This window comes from Schistocerca serialis, chromosome 1 (genome assembly GCF_023864345.2).
Source record: "Schistocerca serialis cubense isolate TAMUIC-IGC-003099 chromosome 1, iqSchSeri2.2, whole genome shotgun sequence".
In the NCBI taxonomy this organism is placed as follows: Eukaryota; Metazoa; Arthropoda; class Insecta; order Orthoptera; family Acrididae; genus Schistocerca; species Schistocerca serialis.
This window is the reverse complement of record NC_064638.1, coordinates 1142901586-1142921870: the sequence shown is the minus strand read 5'-3', so window position 1 is coordinate 1142921870 and position 20285 is coordinate 1142901586. Positions and strand designations below refer to the sequence as shown.

At 43.2% G+C, this 20285-nt stretch overlaps 1 protein-coding gene across 3 annotated transcripts in view; it reads left to right on the top strand.

The window, feature by feature from the left end:
* Nucleotides 1-20285, top strand: part of LOC126417544 (caspase-1-like) — a 270319-nt gene that overhangs the window by 97897 nt on the left and 152137 nt on the right. The window contains exon 5 of one of the 3 annotated variants that reach the window (XM_050085126.1): nt 7623-7764. The exons of the other annotated variants lie outside the window; for them this stretch is intronic. Coding sequence (XP_049941083.1) covers nt 7623-7764 — 142 coding nt within the window. The remainder of the gene's footprint in view (nt 1-7622; nt 7765-20285) is intronic. 3 annotated transcript variants of the gene reach the window in all.

The window sequence follows — 20285 nt, the reverse complement described above, 5'->3', positions numbered from 1 at the left end:
CATCTCCCCGGAATTTACGGGAATTAGGTGATTTGTACGTGCAAATGTGGTGCCAACTCCCTCCAGAGACCTACCAAGGCTACATTGTAGCGACTAATCGCTGCTCTTATCCATTCCAAAGGTGGACATACAGTTACTAGGTAGGTGGTCGTCATCTTCTGGCTATTCAGTGTATACAGCCAATTGGTTGAATGATGTTCATTCGTAATAGGCCTTGTCCAGGTTTCAGTACTACTAGATATATCTCCTTCAGAATGAATGAAATCTTCAATAGTGTTTTAAACATTTTTTTCTTTATTATTAATATTTGAGGTACTGACATGGGAAACGTAGTAAGTCAAAACAAATCATTTTTCAGATTTGTTATCGAAAAGGAAGTGAGACATGTCGCCAGTGGCACAGAAGAAGCAGAATGTCGAAGTTGTCAGCCGTTGCGTTCTTACGAACGATGCGAGATGGCACTTGTTACACAAAGTGAGCTGGCGTGGGTTTGGAAGTAAGCCAAGAAGCCACAGGGATACCAGCGTTTACTCTGTAACCAACCGTTCATTACTGTGTTATTGATTCGATAGTAACGTTACTAGGAGTTGTTAGAACGACAAAATGACTCCCAAACTTGTTCCATTCACGTATCTCTGATTGTGTGGTGTGCGAAATGCGCGGGCCAAAATAAAAATTGGATGGTTTTGACGGGTTTAACCTACTCAGTGGACAACAGTATGGTTGAAAATGTCAATTTGTGATTTCTAGTATCGGAGTATTCGTAGATGCCTTGTATCCCAGATTTCGGAATAATAGAGAAGAGAAGAGAAAGAAGATTTCACAACCAATGACTCCTCACACAATAGCTGATATGATTAGAGGAGCGCAGCATATACAGCCATTCAATGTTGTAAAGATGTCGGAGGAACATTTCTATGATTTCGCCTCGGCATGCGGTATATTATTGCATGCAGAACTAGTTAAGGTCAGTTCTGCTTCTTGGAATAGAATTGTGAGGGATAAGCTGTCCATTGTACGAATAAAAGATTCATACAATGAAATGTAACCGTGGGGGGGGGGCGGGGGGAGCACGAAATTTTGAACAAGGGTAAATTCAGCTAGAATTAAAAAAAACTTCTTGGCGATTTTGGACTACATGGAGGTCAAATATCACGCATTTCACCACAATATTTGTACACCATAATTATATTTCTTATAAAAATGTGCAGCTTGCTGTAAATATATAACCATTTGGTAAATACAACTTCATTTTTCATAATGTCAAACCAGTGTTTTGCTTCTCCTCTCAAATTTGCCTTCATGAGTTACTCCCTTCCCCATGTCAACGACTCGAGAAGAAAATCTAAATAAGATGAAAGAATAATAAAAATAAATGTGAGATATACACAATGAATTAGAAAAATTTTAAGGCGAAAATAAAATGGAAGTTTTTGTACATCCGAGACATGACTTCCTTCGCTTTCAGTTAAAAACAGTTGCCATAAAATGTAAAAAACAGACACACGGCAAAATTACATTGAAAAACATATTTAATAACCTTGGTGGGGAACACTGATGTTAAGAAGAAACACGTCTGTGGCACTAAAGCTGAAGGACCTGCCCTGGCGTGGGTAGTCTAATGTTGAATCGGAATGGCTGGTCGTCAAGGAGGGCACAACGGAGGTAGTATATACACTCCTGGAAATGGAAAAAAGAACACATTGACACCGGTGTGTCAGACCCACCATACTTGCTCCGGACACTGCGAGAGGGCTGTACAAGCAATGATCACACGCACGGCACAGCGGACACACCAGGAACCGCGGTGTTGGCCGTCGAATGGCGCTAGCTGCGCAGCATTTGTGCACCGCCGCCGTCAGTGCCAGCCAGTTTGCCGTGGCATACGGAGCTCCATCGCAGTCTTTAACACTGGTAGCATGCCGCGACAGCGTAGACGTGAACCGTATGTGCAGTTGACGGACTTTGAGCGAGGGTGTATAGTGGGCATGCGGGAGGCCGGGTGGACGTACCGCCGAATTGCTCAACACGTGGGGCGTGAGGTCTCCACAGTACATCGATGTTGTCGCCAGTGGTCGGCGGAAGGTGCACGTGCCCGTCGACCTGGGACCGGACCGCAGCGACGCACGGATGCACGCCAAGACCGTAGGATCCTACGCAGTGCCGTAGGGGACCGCACCGCCACTTCCCAGCAAATTAGGGACACTGTTGCTCCTGGGGTATCGGCGAGGACCATTCGCAACTGTCTCCATGAAGCTGGGCTACGGTCCCGCACACCGTTAGGCCGTCTTCCGCTCACGCCCCAACATCGTGCAGCCCGCCTCCAGTGGTGTCGCGACAGGCGTGAATGGAGGGACGAATGGAGACGTGTCGTCTTCAGCGATGAGAGTCGCTTCTGCCTTGGTGCCAATGATGGTCGTATGCGTGTTTGGCGCCGTGCAGGTGAGCGCCACAATCAGGACTGCATACGACCGAGGCACACAGGGCCAACACCCGGCATCATGGTGTGGGGAGCGATCTCCTACACTGGCCGTACACCACTGGTGATCGTCGAGGGGACACTGAATAGTGCACGGTACATCCAAACCGTCATCGAACCCATCGTTCTACCATTCCTAGACCGGCAAGGGAACTTGCTGTTCCAACAGGACAATGCACGTCCACATGTATCCCGTGCCACCCAACGTGCTCTAGAAGGTGTAAGTCAACTACCCTGGCCAGCAAGATCTCCGGATCTGTCCCCCATTGAGCATGTTTGGGACTGGATGAAGCGTCGTCTCACGCGGTCTGCACGTCCAGCACGAACGCTGGTCCTACTGAGGCGCCAGGTGGAAATGGCATGGCAAGCCGCTCCACAGGACTACATCCAGCATCTCTACGATCGTCTCCATGGGAGAATAGCAGCCTGCATTGCTGCGAAAGGTGGATATACACTGTACTAGTGCCAACATTGTGCATGCTCTGTTGCCTGTGTCTATGTGCTTGTGGTTCTGTCTGTGTGATCATGTGATGTACCTGACCCCAGGAATGTGTCAATAAAGTTTCCCCTTCCTGGGACAATGAATTCACGGTGTTCTTATTTCAATTTCCAGGAGTGTAGATGGAGGAAAGCGATAATCGCTCAGCCGTATGAAACACGTAACTGAAGCGGTAATACAACAGTGTGACATACATTTTCAGGTCTTAAATAGAAAAAAATTGTACGTAGTCTAAAGGCATGGACATTATAAAAGAGAATCATCATCATCAGTTATCTGCTATATTAGCAGATCCTTTGCCTCTCCATTTTCTGCGATCCATTGCTTTCTTCTTAAGGCTGCTGTATGTTGTACCGTCCATCATGTCATCCAGTATCTGGAATCTCTTCCTTCCTCGCTTCCTTTTCTCTTCTACATAACCTTCTAAAACTGTTTTTATCAGTCCGTCATTCTTTCTTAATATATGCCCAATCCAATTTCTTTTTCTTTTCTTTATTACATCTAGTAACTGTCTTTTCTCTCCCACTCTTCTCAGTACCTCCTCATTTTTTACTCTGTCCATTCAACTTTTTCTTTCCATCTTCCGCCATGTCCAGATCTCAAAAGCCTCCAGCCTTTCTCTGTCTTTTTTCCTCATAGTCCATGTTTCAGCGCCATATAGAAAAGCACTCCATACAAGACATTTTATGAGTCTCTTTCTGAGTTCTCTGTCCAGGCCGCTGCAGAAGATTCTCCTTTTCTTATAAAACGCCTCTATTGCCATTACTATCGTTGTTTTAATTTCTGTGGTGCACTTCCAGTCGGTGTCTATCCTGCTTGCAAGATACTTAAAATTTTTCACCTGTTCTAGTGTTTCTCCATTCAGCATAATTTTTATTTCCTTATTTCCTTGTAGTGCCAATACTTATGTTTTATTTGTGTTAATTTTCATTCCATATTTTTTTCCGTTAATTGCAATGGTGTCCACCAAATCCTGTGGCTAGAAGGACCACGTCATCAGCAAAGCTCAAACACCCTACTCTTCTTCCTCCAATTTCTACTCCTTTGTCATCTAATGAGCATTGGTCAATCATATTTTCCAAGTAGAGGTTGAAAAGAGTAGGTGATAAACAGCATCCTTGTCTTACTCCTTTTCCTAGTCTGATCCAGTTTGTACTTTCTCCTCTCACTTTAACTGAAACTTTTTGATTAAGATATAATGAGTTTATAAGTCTTCTGGTTTTCCAGTCCACTCCCTTTCCCTCATTATAGTAGCCAGCTTGTCCCAAACCAAAAGAGAATACAAAACGAATAAAATAATTTTCCTTTAAAATGACTACGACAATATGTAGCACAAACGAATAAAATGATTAATTGCAAAAATATGTGCTGAGGCAAAATAAGAAACTTAAACAAGGTATTGTTATGTGCAAAGAAGAAAAATATTCTTGTGTTTACATGTATAACCAGAATCCCGCACCGTCTGCATTCTAGCGGTAAGGAAATACAGGGACCGCTAAGTAAAGTTTTTTTTTGCAAACCTTTATTTGTGAAGAAAGCAATGTTGCGTCCACATTTCTAAACCAACAGATGCTGAATCATGTGCGATAATAAAGTGCGTTGGTCCCGCTCTGAACCTCCTGCAAGCAGTTATTTGCCTTGGCGTTCAAAATGGCTCTGAGCACTATGGGACTTAACTTCTGAGGTCATCAGTCCTCTAGAACCTAGGACTACTTAACCCTAACTAATCTAAGGACATCACACACACCCATTCCCGAGGCAAGATTCGAACTTTCGACCGTAGCAGTCGCGCGGTTCCAGACTATAGCGCCTAGAACCTCTCGGCCACCCCGGCCGGCACATTGACGTTCATTGATAGAGTTGTTGGTTGTCCACATAAGGGATAACGTGTCAGATTCTGTTCTGAATTGGGGAGGGATCTGGTGATCTTGCTGGCGAAGGTAGAGCTTGACAAGCACGAAGAAAAAACGAGAAACTCTTGCTGTGTGCGGGCGGGCTTTATCTTGCTGAAACGTAAACCCAGGATGGCTTTCCACGAGCGGCAACTAAACGGGGCATACAATGTTGTCGACGTACCGCGGTGCTTTAAGAGTGCCGCGAATGACAACCAACGGGGCCCTGCTATGAAGTGAAGTGGCTCCCCAGACTTTCACTCTTGGCTGACAGTCAGTTCGAAGTGAGACTGATCAATGAAGAATTTTTTTTGAGTCATCAGTCCTCTGACTGGTTTCATGCGATTGACACGAATTCCTCTACTGTGCCAATCTCTTAGTCTCAATTATGTACTCCATATCCTCAATTATTTGCTGAATGGATTCCAATCTCTTTCTTCTTCTAAAGGTTTTACACTCTCAGCTATCTCCAGTAGCATGGAAGTTATTCCCTGATGTCTTAACAGATGTCCTGCCACCCTGTCTACATCTATATCTACATCCATACTCCGCAAGCCACCTGACGGTGTGTGGCGGATGGTACCATGAGTACCTCTATCGGTTCTCCCTTCTTTTCCAGTCTCGCATTGTTCATGGAAAGGAGGATTGTCGGTATTCCTCTGTGTGGGCTCTAATCTCTCTGATTTTATCCTCATGGTCTCTTTGAGAGATATACGTAGGAGGGAGCAATATACTGCTTGACTCCTCGGTCAAGGTATGTTCTCAAAACTTCAACAAAAGCCCGTACCGAGCTACTGAGCGTCTCTCCTGTAGAGTCTTCCACTGGAGTTTATCTATCATCTCCGTAACGCTTTCGCGATTGCTAAATAATCCGGTAACGAAGCGCGCTGCTCTCCGTTGGATCTTCTCTATCTCTTCTATCAACACTATCTGGTACGGATCCCACACTGCTGAGCAGTATTCAAGCAGTGGGCGAGCAAGCGTACTGTAACCAACTTCCTTTGTTTTCGGATTGCATTTCCTTAGGATTCTTCCAATGAATCTCATTCTGGCATCTGCTTTACCGACGATCAACTTTATATGATCATTCCATTTTAAATCACTCCTAATGCGTACTCTCAGATAATTTATGGAATTAACTGCTTCCAGTTGTTGACCTGCTATATTGTAGCTAAATGATAAAGGATCTTTCTTTCTATGTATTCGTAGCACATTACACTTGTGTACATTGAGATTCAATTGCCATTCCCTGCACCATGCGTCAATTCGCTGCAGATCCTCCTGAATTTCAGTACAATTTTTCATTGTTACAACCTCTCGATATACCACAGCATCATCCGCAAAAAGCCTCAGTGAACTTCCGATGTCATCCACAAGGTCATTTATGTATATTGTGAACAGCAATGGTCCTACGACACTCCCCTGCGGCACACCTGAAATCACTCTTACTTCGGAAGTCTTCTCTCCATTGAGAAAAACATGCTGCGTTCTGTTATCTAGGAACTCTTCAATCCAATCACACAATTGGTCTGATAGTCCATATGTTCTTACTTTGTTCATTAAACGACTGTGGGGAACTGTATCGAACGCCTTGCGGAAGTCAAGAAACACGGCATCTACCTGGGAACCCGTGTCTATGGCCCTCTGAGTCTCTTGGACGAATAGCGCGAGCTGGGTTTCACACGATCGTCTTTTTCGAAACCCATGCTGATTCCTACAGAGTAGATTTCTAGTCTCCAGAAAAGTCATTATACTCGAACATAATACGTGTTCCAAAAATCTACAACTGATCGACGTTAGAGTTATAGGTCTATAGTTCTGCACATCTATTCCACGTCCCTTCTTCAAAACGGGGATGACCTGTGCCCTTTTCGAATCCTTTGGAACGCTGCGCTCTTCTAGAGACTTACGGTACACCGCTGCAAGAAGGGGGGCAAGTTCCTTCGCGTACTCTGTGTAAAATCGAACTGGTATCCCATTAGGTACAGCGGCCTTTCCTCTTTTGAGCGATTTTAATTGTTTTTCTATCCCTCTGTCATCTCTTCTTTCTCGTAGTGTTTTCCATCTATTCCTCTCCTCACCGATTCTGTGCAGATCCTCATATTGCATACATTATCAGTCAACCTAATTTTCAACAGTCTTCTCTAGCATCACATATCAAACGCTTCGATTCCTTTCTGTTCTGATTTTCCCACAGCCGATGTTTCACTACCATACAATGCCGTCCTCCCAACGTAAATTTTCAGAATTTTTTTCCTGAAATTTTGACATTTGTTTGATATTAGCAGTCTTTTCTTGCCCAGGATGGCCCTTTTGCCAGTTCTAATCTGTTTCTTATATTCTCTTTGCTCTGTCCGTCATGGGTTAGTTTGCTCCAAGGTAGCAGAATTCCTTAACTTCATCTACTTCGTGATCATCGACCCTGATGTTAAGTTTCTCACTGCTCTCATTTCTGCTACTCCTCATTACTTTCGTCTTTCTTCGATATGCTCTCAATCCAAATTCTGGACTCATTTAGACTGTTCATTCCATTCAGCAGATCGTGTAATTCTTCTTCACTTTCATTGAGGACAGCATTGACATCAGCGAATCTTATCGTTGATGTCCTTTCTCCTTGAACTTAAATCCCACTCTTGAACGTTTCTTCTATTGTGGCTAAGTACCCTCTGTCAACCACTTTACAGTGTTGTCCAGGTAATACATACAGATGCAGATGTAGATACATGGTTGAGATACGATCTGTTTATTGCAGGCGTGCAAAGGTCGAACCAGGGATCCTGGCGCCATTGTCCGAAACTGCATCGGTGACTCAACAGATGCTGCTGCAGTTATCCCGGCCAGCTTCCAGGTGCCATCGTTCGCTGACTTCCTCATCGCCTACTCCACATTCGAAGGTGTGGTACAATGTCAACTACCAGAACATCTGTTCTTTTTTTTTAATTATTATTAAGAGTAATCAGTTTACCAAACATACATCTATTCTATGCAGCTCAATTCTGCCCATCTATAAATGCTACGCGAATGATAGAACTTAAAAAAATTTTTTGGGTCTGTACTGCTGAGAATTTGAACAGGTAAAAACACATTCATGAACTCCCACAACAACTTTGTTCAGCAGCATTTGTACATCGAATCATTGCAAATCTTTGGGAGTGGCAAATCAGGAGGGTAACATACGAGGGCTATCCACAAAGTACATTACGTTTTCGTTTGTGTCCGTTAGGGGCGGGGCTAGTGCGGCCATCTTGGTGTCATGGCATTCCGCCGCTCAGTCAGCATCCTGCCGTGCTAGTGAGAGGTTCGTTCTGTACTCTGTTGAGTTACTGTGACAGTCTGAAATGTCAGTGTTAATTGAAAATGCCACGAAGTGTGAAGTGCGTGCTGTAATAAGGTTTCTGACTGCAAAAAACTGTACACCGATAGAAATCTATCGGCAGCTTTGTGAAGTGTATGGGGACAACATAATCACTGAAGGTGGAGTGCGTCAGTGGGTCATAAAATTTAAAAATGGCTGAACTAACGTTCACGACGAAGAGCGAAGTGGAAGACCCAGCATAGTGACTGCCGAACTTGTCGAAAAAGTCGATGCCGCGGTCCGTGAAATCCGTAATTTCACAATAACGGAACTCTCTATGAGTTTCCACAAATTTCACGAAGTTTGTTGCACGAAATCATTACCGAAAAGCTACGTTACCACAAGTTTTGTGCAAGATGGATACCAAAAATCTTGACAGAGATTCACAAAAGTCAGCGAATGGCTGCAGCGTTAACGTTTTTGGGCGCTTACGAGAAACATGGCGACTCATTCCTCGATCGCATCGTTACTAGTGACGAAACATGGGTTAAGGATGTGAACTGCGAGACAAAATTGCAGTCAATGCGGTGGGGGCACACAAATTCCCCCCAAAAACCCAAGAAATGCATGCAGACAATGTCGGCAAGGAAGGTGATGGCGACTGTCTTTTGGTACAGAAAAGGTGTGATTTTTGTGGATTTCCTCGAAAGAGGCACTACAATAAACTCTCAAAGGTATATCCAAACTCTGCACAACCTCAGAAGAGCAATACAAAACAAGCGCAGGGGAAAGTTGGGCTCAAAGATCTTGCTGATTCACGACAACGCCTGGGCCCACACGGCAAATGCCACTTGTGAAGTTCTCGAATCTTTTAAGTGGGAGTTGTTTCCTCATCCGCCGTACAGTCCCGACCTGGCACTGAGCGACTTCCACTTATTCCCAGAAATGAAGAAGTGGTTGGCTATGCAGCGTTTTGATGACGCCGCACAGCTTCAAGAAGAGGTAACCACGTGGTTGAAGGCGCAGGCGGCCGAATTTTACGACGAAGGAATTTCCAAGCTCGTCCATCGATACTATAAGTGCCTTAATTTAAATGGCAACTATGTAGAAAAGTAGTATTTAAGTGTGGCTTTCATCTGTATATAATTAAAAAAATTTCCAATATTTTATTTATTTTTAATTACAAAACCTAATGTACTTTGTGGATAGCCCTCGTATAATGCGTATTTAAGTAGCTGTACGCCCTTCTCGGTTGCCAGAATGTAGTGAAGTTGGGTGTGCTCTTTCTCCGCGTATTCACTGCTGTGGTTCAAGGTGGTTACTATTCAGAGGTATTTTTTCCTGCAAACGTCACTTAGAAATATAGGCGACGTAATTGTTTGTTAAAAGGTTCTATCTGGGCTCGCGCGGAATTAATCTAATGGGAGGAGGCATCTACCTGTTGCAGAAAATTCTTTCCGTCATAGTTTACTGTACCTGTGAATCCGTATATCGACTGTCTGAGCTCTTTGCTCCAATGATGTTCCACAGCTTATGTTTCTAAACCGAGTTATTATTAATGAAATTTTTACTTATAAAAGTTTCATTATTCATGGTCTTGTTTGTTAGTATCTTTGTAAAATTGAAAGGATGTGACTTCATAACTTGAAATTACTTTTAACTCGTTAAAATCATTCGAGGCACATTTTAGTTTACGCAAGATCACTGCTTCAGAGGTTCATTAATACTTTTGTGATGCTTTTACTAACAAAAGTTTAAAATTCAACAGAGCAGTTTTCCTTCGCCACACAATTAAAAAAAAAAAAATGTTGTGACTCGACTTCATTGTGTTCTTCTCATTAAATCACACACAGTACATGACAAAAGTTTCTGCCGCAGTCAACGATAACATGTTCGATGCTGTGAATGGGTCGGCAGATGGACGTATATACAGTTACAATGAAACGTTTTCCTTTAAAATATGTACACTAGTTAAGGGACAGCGACCCAGGCGAGTTCCGGCGCATCTACATTTGTGGGCTCGCTGTCGGCTGGTAGATTTTCAGCGATCGTCGCTCTCAGGCCAGTTGCGAACGAAGTACGGTATACGACGCTGCTCTCCACTGTCCCCACCTGGCGCCATGAAACAGAAAACACGAAACAGAAAACGATTACGTACTTCAGTTAATTGTTTCGGAGTTAAAACATTACAAACCTCACAGAGAAAGAAAGAAACTTACCTAATTGTCGCACTGTTGAACATGGAGCTCCGTAGTAGACCGAATGTATGAATTCTCCACCGTTACTGGCTAAAAGTAAAAAAAAATAAAATCTGTTCATTTATGCAGAAATTTGGTTCGGAACATATACACAGCGACGTTGCCCAAGCGGAGCACAAAATAAGTAAATAAATAAATGGACAAGTAATTTGTCGTCAGGTTTTTGAAGGTCTATTTGTTGGCTGGTTCAATGCTGAAATTTGTTAAACTTACGTCAGAGAAGCACTCGACCCAAAGGACAGGAAAGAAGGCTCAAAAATATTATAGTTCAAGAATGCATTTGCAGATGATCAAAAAATTGAAGAGACTAACAAAAATTAAGAACCTATTAGGGAGGTGGTTCTTGATCAAACTGAAGGACTTAAAGAAAACGTAGAAAATCTTCCACATAACTGCTATGCAAAAGAAGATAGTGTATTAGTTGAAGAAAGAGCAAATGAAGAAGAATCCAATGAAAGTAGTAGTAATATTGTCTTTTCTGACATCTGTCAGTGACCTTTGAATGTCTTGGAAATCTAACAGTTGAGTCATCAAAATAATGACAAAAAACTTAAAAAGAAATATCAGCCACAGCGTGAGAATGTTTATAGGACTTGGATGGCACATTCAACTAAAAATCACAGTTTGTCTATTATTGTTGCAGTCTCTTCACCACAGGCACGAGTTTGAACAACGCATATACTCGTAAATTTGTTAAAAGTTTTCAAGCCCCACTAGAAATCTGCCAACCCTCTGCCTCGTACCTGCGTCCATTGTGTCCCGCCCTAGCTGCATCCGGACCGTCCCAATCACCTTGCTCTACCTGTTCCCTGGGCGCGGCCGAACTCCGCCCGCACAGTCCCGTCTGCCTATTAGTGTCGCTCTAGTTTTCGTAGACTTCACATCGTGCCATTGGATCTTACCATCTCAATAGTTGTGATATGGAAGTTTCAACGACAATTCGTGGTAAGCCTAGTTGCCGCTATGAAGGTTATTCTTACACGGAAGCATAGCCGCGGAAAGCTTAAATCCAAGAATTCTACAGTGCTCTTTTCGCACCAGCATCAATATGGAGCTCTGGATGACGCAAGGTTGGAAGTACAGAGGACTCTGAACCAGGCAAAAAAGAGGGCACGAGAGGAAAATACGTTTATTTCTAAAATCTATTCAGAGGAGTTAGGTAGCTTGCATAATCGAGGGTACGACTTTGTGACAGAAATGCCAGAGCAGCGAACAACGAAGAGGGCGGGCAAAGTCACAGGGAAGTGAGAGGGATCCAGAGACAAGAGAAGAGACTGAACTTAAAGCAGAGCTATTAACTATGGATGATGACAGCAGTGTCCTGTTAAGCGACGATAAATCAGGAGACAGGATAATAGTTTCTTGTGGAAGAGCAGGGAGAGAGGCTCTAAGAAGTAAACGAGACTTTTTTTATGGATGGCACGTTCAAGTGCTGTAGCAAACAGTTTTCACAGATATACAGGGTGTTACAAAAACGTATCGCCAAACTTTCAGGAAACATTCCTCACACACAAATAAAGAAAAGATGTTATGTGGACATGTGTCCGAAAACGCTTAATTTCCATGTTAGAGCTCATTTTAATTTCGTCAGTATGTACTGTACTTCCTCGATTCACCGCCAGTTGGCCCAATTGAAGGAAGGTAATGTTGACTTCGGTGCTTGTGTTGACATGCGACTCATTGCTCTACAGTACTAGCATCAAACACATCAGTACGTAGCATCAACAGGTTAGTGTTCATCACGATCGTGGTTTTGCAGTCAGTGTAATGTTTACAAATGCGGAGTTGGCAGACGCCCATTTGATGTATGGATTAGCACGGGGCAATAGCCGTGGCGCTTTACGTTTGTATCGAGACAAATTTCCATAACAAAGGTGTCCCGACAGGAAGACGTTCGAAGCAATTGATCGGCGTCTTAGGGAGCACGGAACATTCCAGCCTATGACTCGCTACTGGGGAAGAGGACACCTGCAATGGACGAGGCAATTCTTCGTGCAGTTGACGATAACCCTAATGTCAGCGTCAGAGAAGTTGCTGCTGTACAAGGTAACGTTGATCACGTCACTGTATGGAGAGTGCTACGGGAGAACCAGTTGTTTCCGTAGCATGTACAGCGTGTGCAGGCACTATCAGCAGCTGATTGGCCTCCACGGGTACACTTCTGCGAATGGTTCATCCAACAATGTGTCAATCCTCATTTCAGTGCAAATGTTCTCTTTGCGGATGAGGCTTCATTCCAACGTGATCAAATAGTAAATTTTCACAATCAGCATGTGTGGGCTGACGAGAATCCGCACGCGATTTTGCAATCACGTCATCAACACAGATTTTCTGTGAACGTTTGGGCTGGCATTGTTGGTGATGTCTTGATTGGGCCACATGTTCTTCCACTTACACTCAATGGAGCACGTTATCATGATTTCATACGGGATGCTCTACCTGTGCTGCTAGAACATGTGTCTTTACAAGTACGACACATGTGGTTCATGCACGATGGAGCTCCTGCACATTTCAGTCGAAGTGTTCGTACGCTTCTCAACAACATATTCGGTGACCGATGGATTGGTAGAGGCGGACCAATTGCATAGCCTCCACGCTCTCCTGACCTCAACCCTCTTGACTTTCATTTATGGGGCATTTGAAAGCTCTTGTCTACGCAATCCCGGTACCAAATGTAGAGACTCTTCATGCTCATATTGTGGACGGCTGTGATACAATACGCCATTCTCCAGGGCTGCATCAGCGCATCAGGGATTCCATGCGACGGAGGGTGGATGCATGTATCCTCGCTAACGGAGGACATTTTAAACATTTCCTGTAACAAAGTGTTTGAAGTCACGCTGGTACCTTCTGTTGCTGTGTGTTTCCATTCCATGATTAATGTGATTGGAAGAGAAGTAATAAAATGAGCTCTAACATGCAAAGTAAGCGTTTCCGGACACATGTCCACATAACATATTTTCTTTCTTTGTGTGTGAGAAATGTTTCCTGAAAGTTTGGCCGTACCTTTTTGTAACACCCTGTATACAGTTCATGCAGATTTTGGAAGTAATAAAAATGAGACTAATATCGAACCAGTTGCATTTGCATTTTTACCAAATAAAAGAAGAGAGACATACATCCGACTTTTCAGAAATGTACTGGAAAATATTCCAGAATGGAACCCTGCAGGTGTGACTGTAGATTTTGAGTCAGGAGCGATTTCTGCAATTATACATACGTTACCAACTTTCTCAGTGCATGGACGCTATTTCTACATGAGAAAGTCTTTCTGGAGGAAAGTACAGGCTCTTGGACTCACTCGAGAATATAAAGAAAATGAGGAAGTGAGACAACAAGTTCGCACGTGTGCTGCACTGGCGTTTCTACGGCCTGAAGATGTATGTGATGGCAGGCTGGAGATACATTCACAGGCAACGGATGTTCCTAGGCTTTCTGATTTTTTCGACAATTTTGTAGAGAGGTGGTTGGAAAATGAAGAAAACCCTATCAGCCTTTGGAGCTGCTACAAACGGCTCCATCGAACAACTGACCACCCCTGCGTGTTCATATTACGATTGCAGTGGGCACGCAAACATCGGGGCTCGACCGTCGATCAATGTAAACGTGTCGACTCTTCTGGTGAATCACATTTTTGCTACACTAGGTCGATGGCCGCCCTCACAGACGCCGTCATCGAGATGAACGGCGCTCGAAACGTCCAGCGCGCCACGGACGCAGGCTGGTGGGATCAATATTATGCTACGGGAGACATTCTTCTGCGCTTGCATAGGACCTGTGGTAGTAACTGAAGACCCGCTGATAGCTGCAGACCACCCGCATCCCTTTATATCTTCCCCAACGGCGGTGTCATCTTTCATTAATATAATTGTCCTCAGTGGTTTGAGGAGTTTAAGACTGAACTCACGTTGAAATTTCGCCGATCAAATTCGCCTGATGTAAATCCTATGGAATCCATTTGGGTCCGCATCGGGTGCCATCGCCGCGTACTCAGATAACAGGCTCGTAATTTATTCGAATTACATGACCTTCGCGTCGACATCTAATGCCACATACCTCCATAATCCTATCAACAAACTGTCTGATCTCTGATACGCAGAATCAATGGTGTATTTCATTACAAAGATGGACAAACAAGCTGTTAAGCGGGTGGTCATAATACTTTAGCTCATCAGTGTAAAATATAGACTGGCATTGCCAAAAAATTCAGTTCTGGAGGAGAGAAGTATGTTTGCATCCAATATAGCTTTAAGTGTCAGGAATTCTTTTCTGAAGGTACTAGTCTGAAGCTTGCCCTTGTATGGAAGTGAAACGTAGACGATGAGCAGCTCAGGCAATAAGAGAAGAGCTTTTGAAATGTGGTGCTATAAAAGAAAGACGAAGATTAAATGGGTAGGTCGTGTAACCAATGAGAAGGTACTGCATAGAATTGGAGAGAAAAGAAATTTGTGGCGTAACTTGACTAAAGAAAGGAATCGGTTGATAAGGCGCATTTTGAACCATCAAGGAGTCATCAATTTAATACTGAAAGGAAGTGTGGGGGCTAAAATCTGTAAAGGGAGACCAAGAGATGATTACAGTAAGCAGGTTCAAAAGGATGTAAGTTGTAATAGTTAATTGGAGATGAAGGGGCTTGCACGGAATAGAATAGCTTGGAGAATTGTACAAACCAGTCTTTAGACTGAAGACCGTAACAACAACGTTTAGTTTGTTTCTAATGTTCAATTGTCATTTCACGTTTTAATGGAGTCCAATAATGGTAGTAGCCGAAACTAGTTATTACGGAAACTAAAATTTCTATCCTGATGGAACGTTTTGACAAAAAGTACAAAAAGTGATCGCGGGATCTTACTAATACTTTACGTATTTGACTGATGGAAGCAATAAGTTAGATGGGTATGGTGAGAAATAAGTAGATGCTGAGGGTAGTGGGAGAGCAAGACAACTACTGAGTGTAATTAAAAGAATGAAAAGAGCCTTAGAAAGGTATGTGGAAGGTGAGTTGAAGGGTGAAGAGATTTCTAATCCTGGACGGTGTGGAGGACGGCGGAACGTACATAAGCATGAAGAAGAACCGCCTGAGACGCAGATGAGAAATACCTGTTAATGTAGTAGTTAATGTCTGATAATACTGATGATGACTTTTCTCATAAAATGTAGAGTTAGTGTTACGTTAGAAGAGCGAGTATATGTTATTATTTCTCTAATCTCAAAAGCAACATCCGGCTATGCACAACAATGAAAGATGCTTTCTTATATTATGAAATGAGTAGTAGAGATACTATTATTATTGATATTCGGTTATACCTATTTCTTTACACAATTGTATGATATGCCGCAATATAGTTCTTTAACTTCATGTTATTATCAGTTGTTAGTCTAGAACCGGTAGGAGCATTAACAGAAACATGACCGGGACTGATCATTTCAGTGGAGGTGTACTCGCTTATTACATCACTCCAAACGGAATAAGACAATGAAGCAATAAAAGAAGGAAGTAATTGAAACTTTGATTGACCAGGTTATTTTTTGTAACTCTTTATAGTTAACAATGAACAACTTAAAAAAACTTACGATTTGTAGAATGGGTTTGATTTCATTGGTCCATCATTTGACAGGCCTCTTAGCGATGGACACTTTTATTGTTCCATCATATGACAGGCTTTATAGTGAGGAACACATTCATTGGACTGTCAGACGATGGCCATTCCTGCGAGGGAACGCTTTTGTGATCTGTGATATTATGCATTTCATAGTGATGGCTGTTGTGTACATAGTTCCGCGTAGTCAGCGTGTACACAACTTTCCCACTAGAGCGCGCCCCGCTAAGCACAACAGCGAAGGCGCAGCGCTCGTCCGTCTCCGCACTACGAGATGGCGCTGCCATAGAGACAGACCAAATTCTGCTTCCGCCGATCCGCGTATTAATATGTAACGCAGCCAATGAGATTGCTGCTAACATAGCACCTTTTCGCCTCGTGGATCACACTCGCGCAATGATTCATGAACACGCGTGGTATTATAATGAGTGTACAGACCTCCGATTAGTCAGTCTGTACAAGTTCTACATTTGTCTGTACCAGTCTATAGTCAAGTTTCAGTCTGGGCCCAATAAGATTACCATATTCCTGTACATCGCCATGAAGATAAATGTATAGACACTTTTGTCAAGTATCAGAGATATATGTGAGAATAAGATTAACGTACCAATACCAAAGGAACTTCAGACTGTCAATTGTAAATAGCATCCAGAACCAAGTTAAGTAATTTTTAAGCTTTTTATTATTTTAATAAATGTGGGTGAAAATTAAGCAAGTTCTTTTTAAAGTTGGTCACCGTCAATCTACTACTCTAAGCATGCAAGAGGCATTTCTATTGTCTGACCTAATGGCAGAAGATAAACACTCCACGATAAGACCACGAGACATATTGCTGATATTCGCCTACTTCGTAAGAGCGACAAGTCAAATAATCTGATGGTGTGTGTACCGAAGGTCTTACAGTACGCTCACCACAATGCCACACTGTGATGAATCCACAGTTAAATGTGTCTTGTAATGGGGGCACTCTTTTCTTGGCACATAGTGAGGACACACTTTTATTGGTATGCCAAAATACAGAACTCGCAGCAAGAGCACACTGACATCAGTCCATTAATGACACTTCTCACAGTGTGAGTGTGTGTATGCGTTCTTAAGGGAACAAACTACAGAGATCATCGGTCCCTAGACTTACACACTATTTAAACTAACTTAAACTAACCAATTCAAAGAACAACACACACGCCCGTGCCCGAGGGAGGACTCCAACCTCCAGTGGGAGTGGCTGTTTCTCATAGTGAGGGCACACTTTCGTTTGTCGTATGACCGCCCTCACAACAAAATAATACTTTCATTCTTCTGTGATACTATGAACCTCGCAGTGATCAGTCCTTGTACTGAGTGCGTTTGATGATTGATTTGATTTGCACAGGGAGACGAAAACAACAGTGGTCAAGCCCATTGTTGCCCACCTGTGATACCAGCAACGCTAACCAGTAGCCTAAATATGTAGTAGGAAACCCTTTAGTAGTTCCTTATTGGACACTATTTCTTCAAGACTTAATGACACGAATATCCTGTGTCTTTGGACGTCTAACGCTTCTCATTACAAGCTCAGGTGTGTCGCGATTTCATCCCTCTCATCACACTGTTTACACTTAGGGGTTTCTTTCTCCATAGTAATAGTATCTTGGTGTTTCTCAAAGTTCTCATGGCCAGTCATTACTTATACGTTGTCCAAGTCCGGGATTACAGAACTTCTCGTGAAACTTGCCTTTGGCTTCATTAACTTGCCAAGTTTTTGCTTTTGGATCATCAATATTCTACATGTTGCCTCCTGATCCAGCTACGTAGTTTTGATTTTACCGTTGCGTTAGTATGGTTAGGGTAGGTTCTGGTGCAATAAATGTATCGTCACACCTGTCTTGGCCAGCTTATCAGCTTGTCCGTTGCCAGTTGTTCCTGAGTGACCAGGGATCCACAGCAGTTTTATTCTGGTGTTTTCACCTGGTCTCACAAGGGCATCGTGGCATTCTACTATGATCTTTGATATCATTGCAAGGGATGATAGAGATTTCATAGATGCTTGACTGGCTGAAGATGCTACGAGCCTTTAAGCATCTACGCTAGTTCTCCTCAAATGGTTCAAATGGCTCTGAGCACTATGGGACTTAACTTCTGAGGCCATCAGTCCCCTAGAACTTAGAACTACTTAAACCTAACTAACCTAAGGACATCACACACACCCATGCCCCAGGCAGGATTCGAACCTGCGACCGTAGCGGTCGCGCGGTTCCAGACTATAGCGTCTAGAACCGCTCGACCACCCAGGCCGGCCAGCGCAGAGTCCCAGATGATCGGAGAAAAGCGCAAGTGACTCCTCTATACAAAAAGGGCAAAACCACGGACCCGCCAAATTAAAGAGCAATACCCCTAACATCGATTTGCTGCAGAATTCTTGAACAGATTCTCAGTTCGAATATAATAAATCTTATAACCGCAAATCAGCATGGTTTTAGAAAGCGCCTCTAGTGCGAAACTCAGGTTGCCCTGTACCGCGGGTTAGGGATGCCGCGGTGCCCCATTGGAGCTGTTAACGAAGGTACGAGCGTATGGAATAAGTTCGCAGTTACATGAGTGACTCGAAGGCTTCTTAAGTAATCGAGCTCAGTATGTTGTCTTCGACGGCGAGTGTTCAACAGACATTAGGGTATCGTCAGGAGTGCCCCAGGGAAGTGTTCAGATTGGCTCAAATGGCTCTGAGCACTATGGGACTTAACTGCTGAGGTCATGAGTCCCCCAGCACTTAGAACTACTTAAACCTAATTAACCTAAGGACATCACAAACATCCATGCCCGAGGCAGGATTCGAACCTGCGACCGTAGCGCCAGGGAAGCGTGGTTGGATCGATATTATTCTCTATGATTTGGTGGACGGGGTGGGCAATAATGTGCGGCTGTTTGCTAATGATGCTGTCGTCTTCAGTAAGCCAACGAAGTCAAATGACTGTGGGAGGAAGCAAGATGGCTTAGATCAAATTTGTGGTTGACATGATGAATGGCAACTCGCTCTAAATGTAGAAAAAATCGTAAGTTTTGCGGATGAGTAGGGAAAACAAACCGGTAATATTCGGATAAGGCATTAATAGACTGCTGCTCGACACTGTAACATCGTTTAAATATCTACGCGTAATGTTTCAAGGTGATGTGAAATGGAACGTGCATGTGAGGATTGTGGTAGGAAATTTGTACAGAAACCAGATGGCAGTTATAAGAGTCGAGGGGCATAAAAGGGAAGCAGTGGTTGGGAAGGGAGTGAGACAGGGTTGTAGCCTCTCCCCGACGTTATTCAATCTGAATATTGAGCAAGCAGTAAAGGAAACAAAAGAAAAATTCGGTGTAGGAATTAAAATCCATGGAGAAGAAATAAAAACTTTGAAGTTCGCTGACGACATTGTAATTCTGTCAGAGACAGCAAAGGACTTGGAAGAGCAGTTGAACGGAGTGGACAGTGTCTTGAAAGGAGGATATAAGATGAACATCAACAAAAGAAAAACGAGGATAATGGAATGTAGTCGAATTAAGTGGGATGATGCTGAGGGAATTAGAGTAGGAAATGAGACACTTAAAGTAGTAAAGGAGTTTTGCTGTTTGGGGAGCCAAATAACTGATGATGGTCGAAGTATGGAGGATATAAAATGTAGACTGGCAATGGCAAGGAAAGCGTTTCTGAAGAAGACAAATTTGCTAACATCGAGTATAGATTTAAGTGTCAGGAAGTCGTTTCTGAAAGTATTTGTATGGAGTGTAGCCATGTATGGAAGTGAAACGTGGACGATAAATAGTTTGGACAAGAAGAGAATAGAAGCTTTTGAAATGTGGTGCTACAGAAGAATGCTGAAGATTAGATGGGTAGATCACATAACTAATGAGGAGGTACTGAATAGAACTGGAGAGAAGTTTGTGGCACAACTTGACTGGAAGAAGGGATCGGCTGGTAGGGCATATTCTGAGGCATCAAGTGATCACCAAGTTAGTATTGGAGGGCAGCGTGGAGGGTAAAAATCGTAGAGAGAGATCAAGCGATGAATACACTAAACAGGTTCAGAAGGATGAAGGTTGCAGTAGGTACTAGGAGATGAAGAACCTTGCACAGAATGGAGTAGCATGGAGAGCTGGATCAAACCAGTCTCTGGACTGTAGACCACAACATCAACAACAACAACAACAACAGGTTCGAATAACATTCAAGTGTCACGGACAAGCTTCAGAAACTCAAATGGCAATCCCTGGAGGGAAGGTGACATTCTTTTCGAGGAACA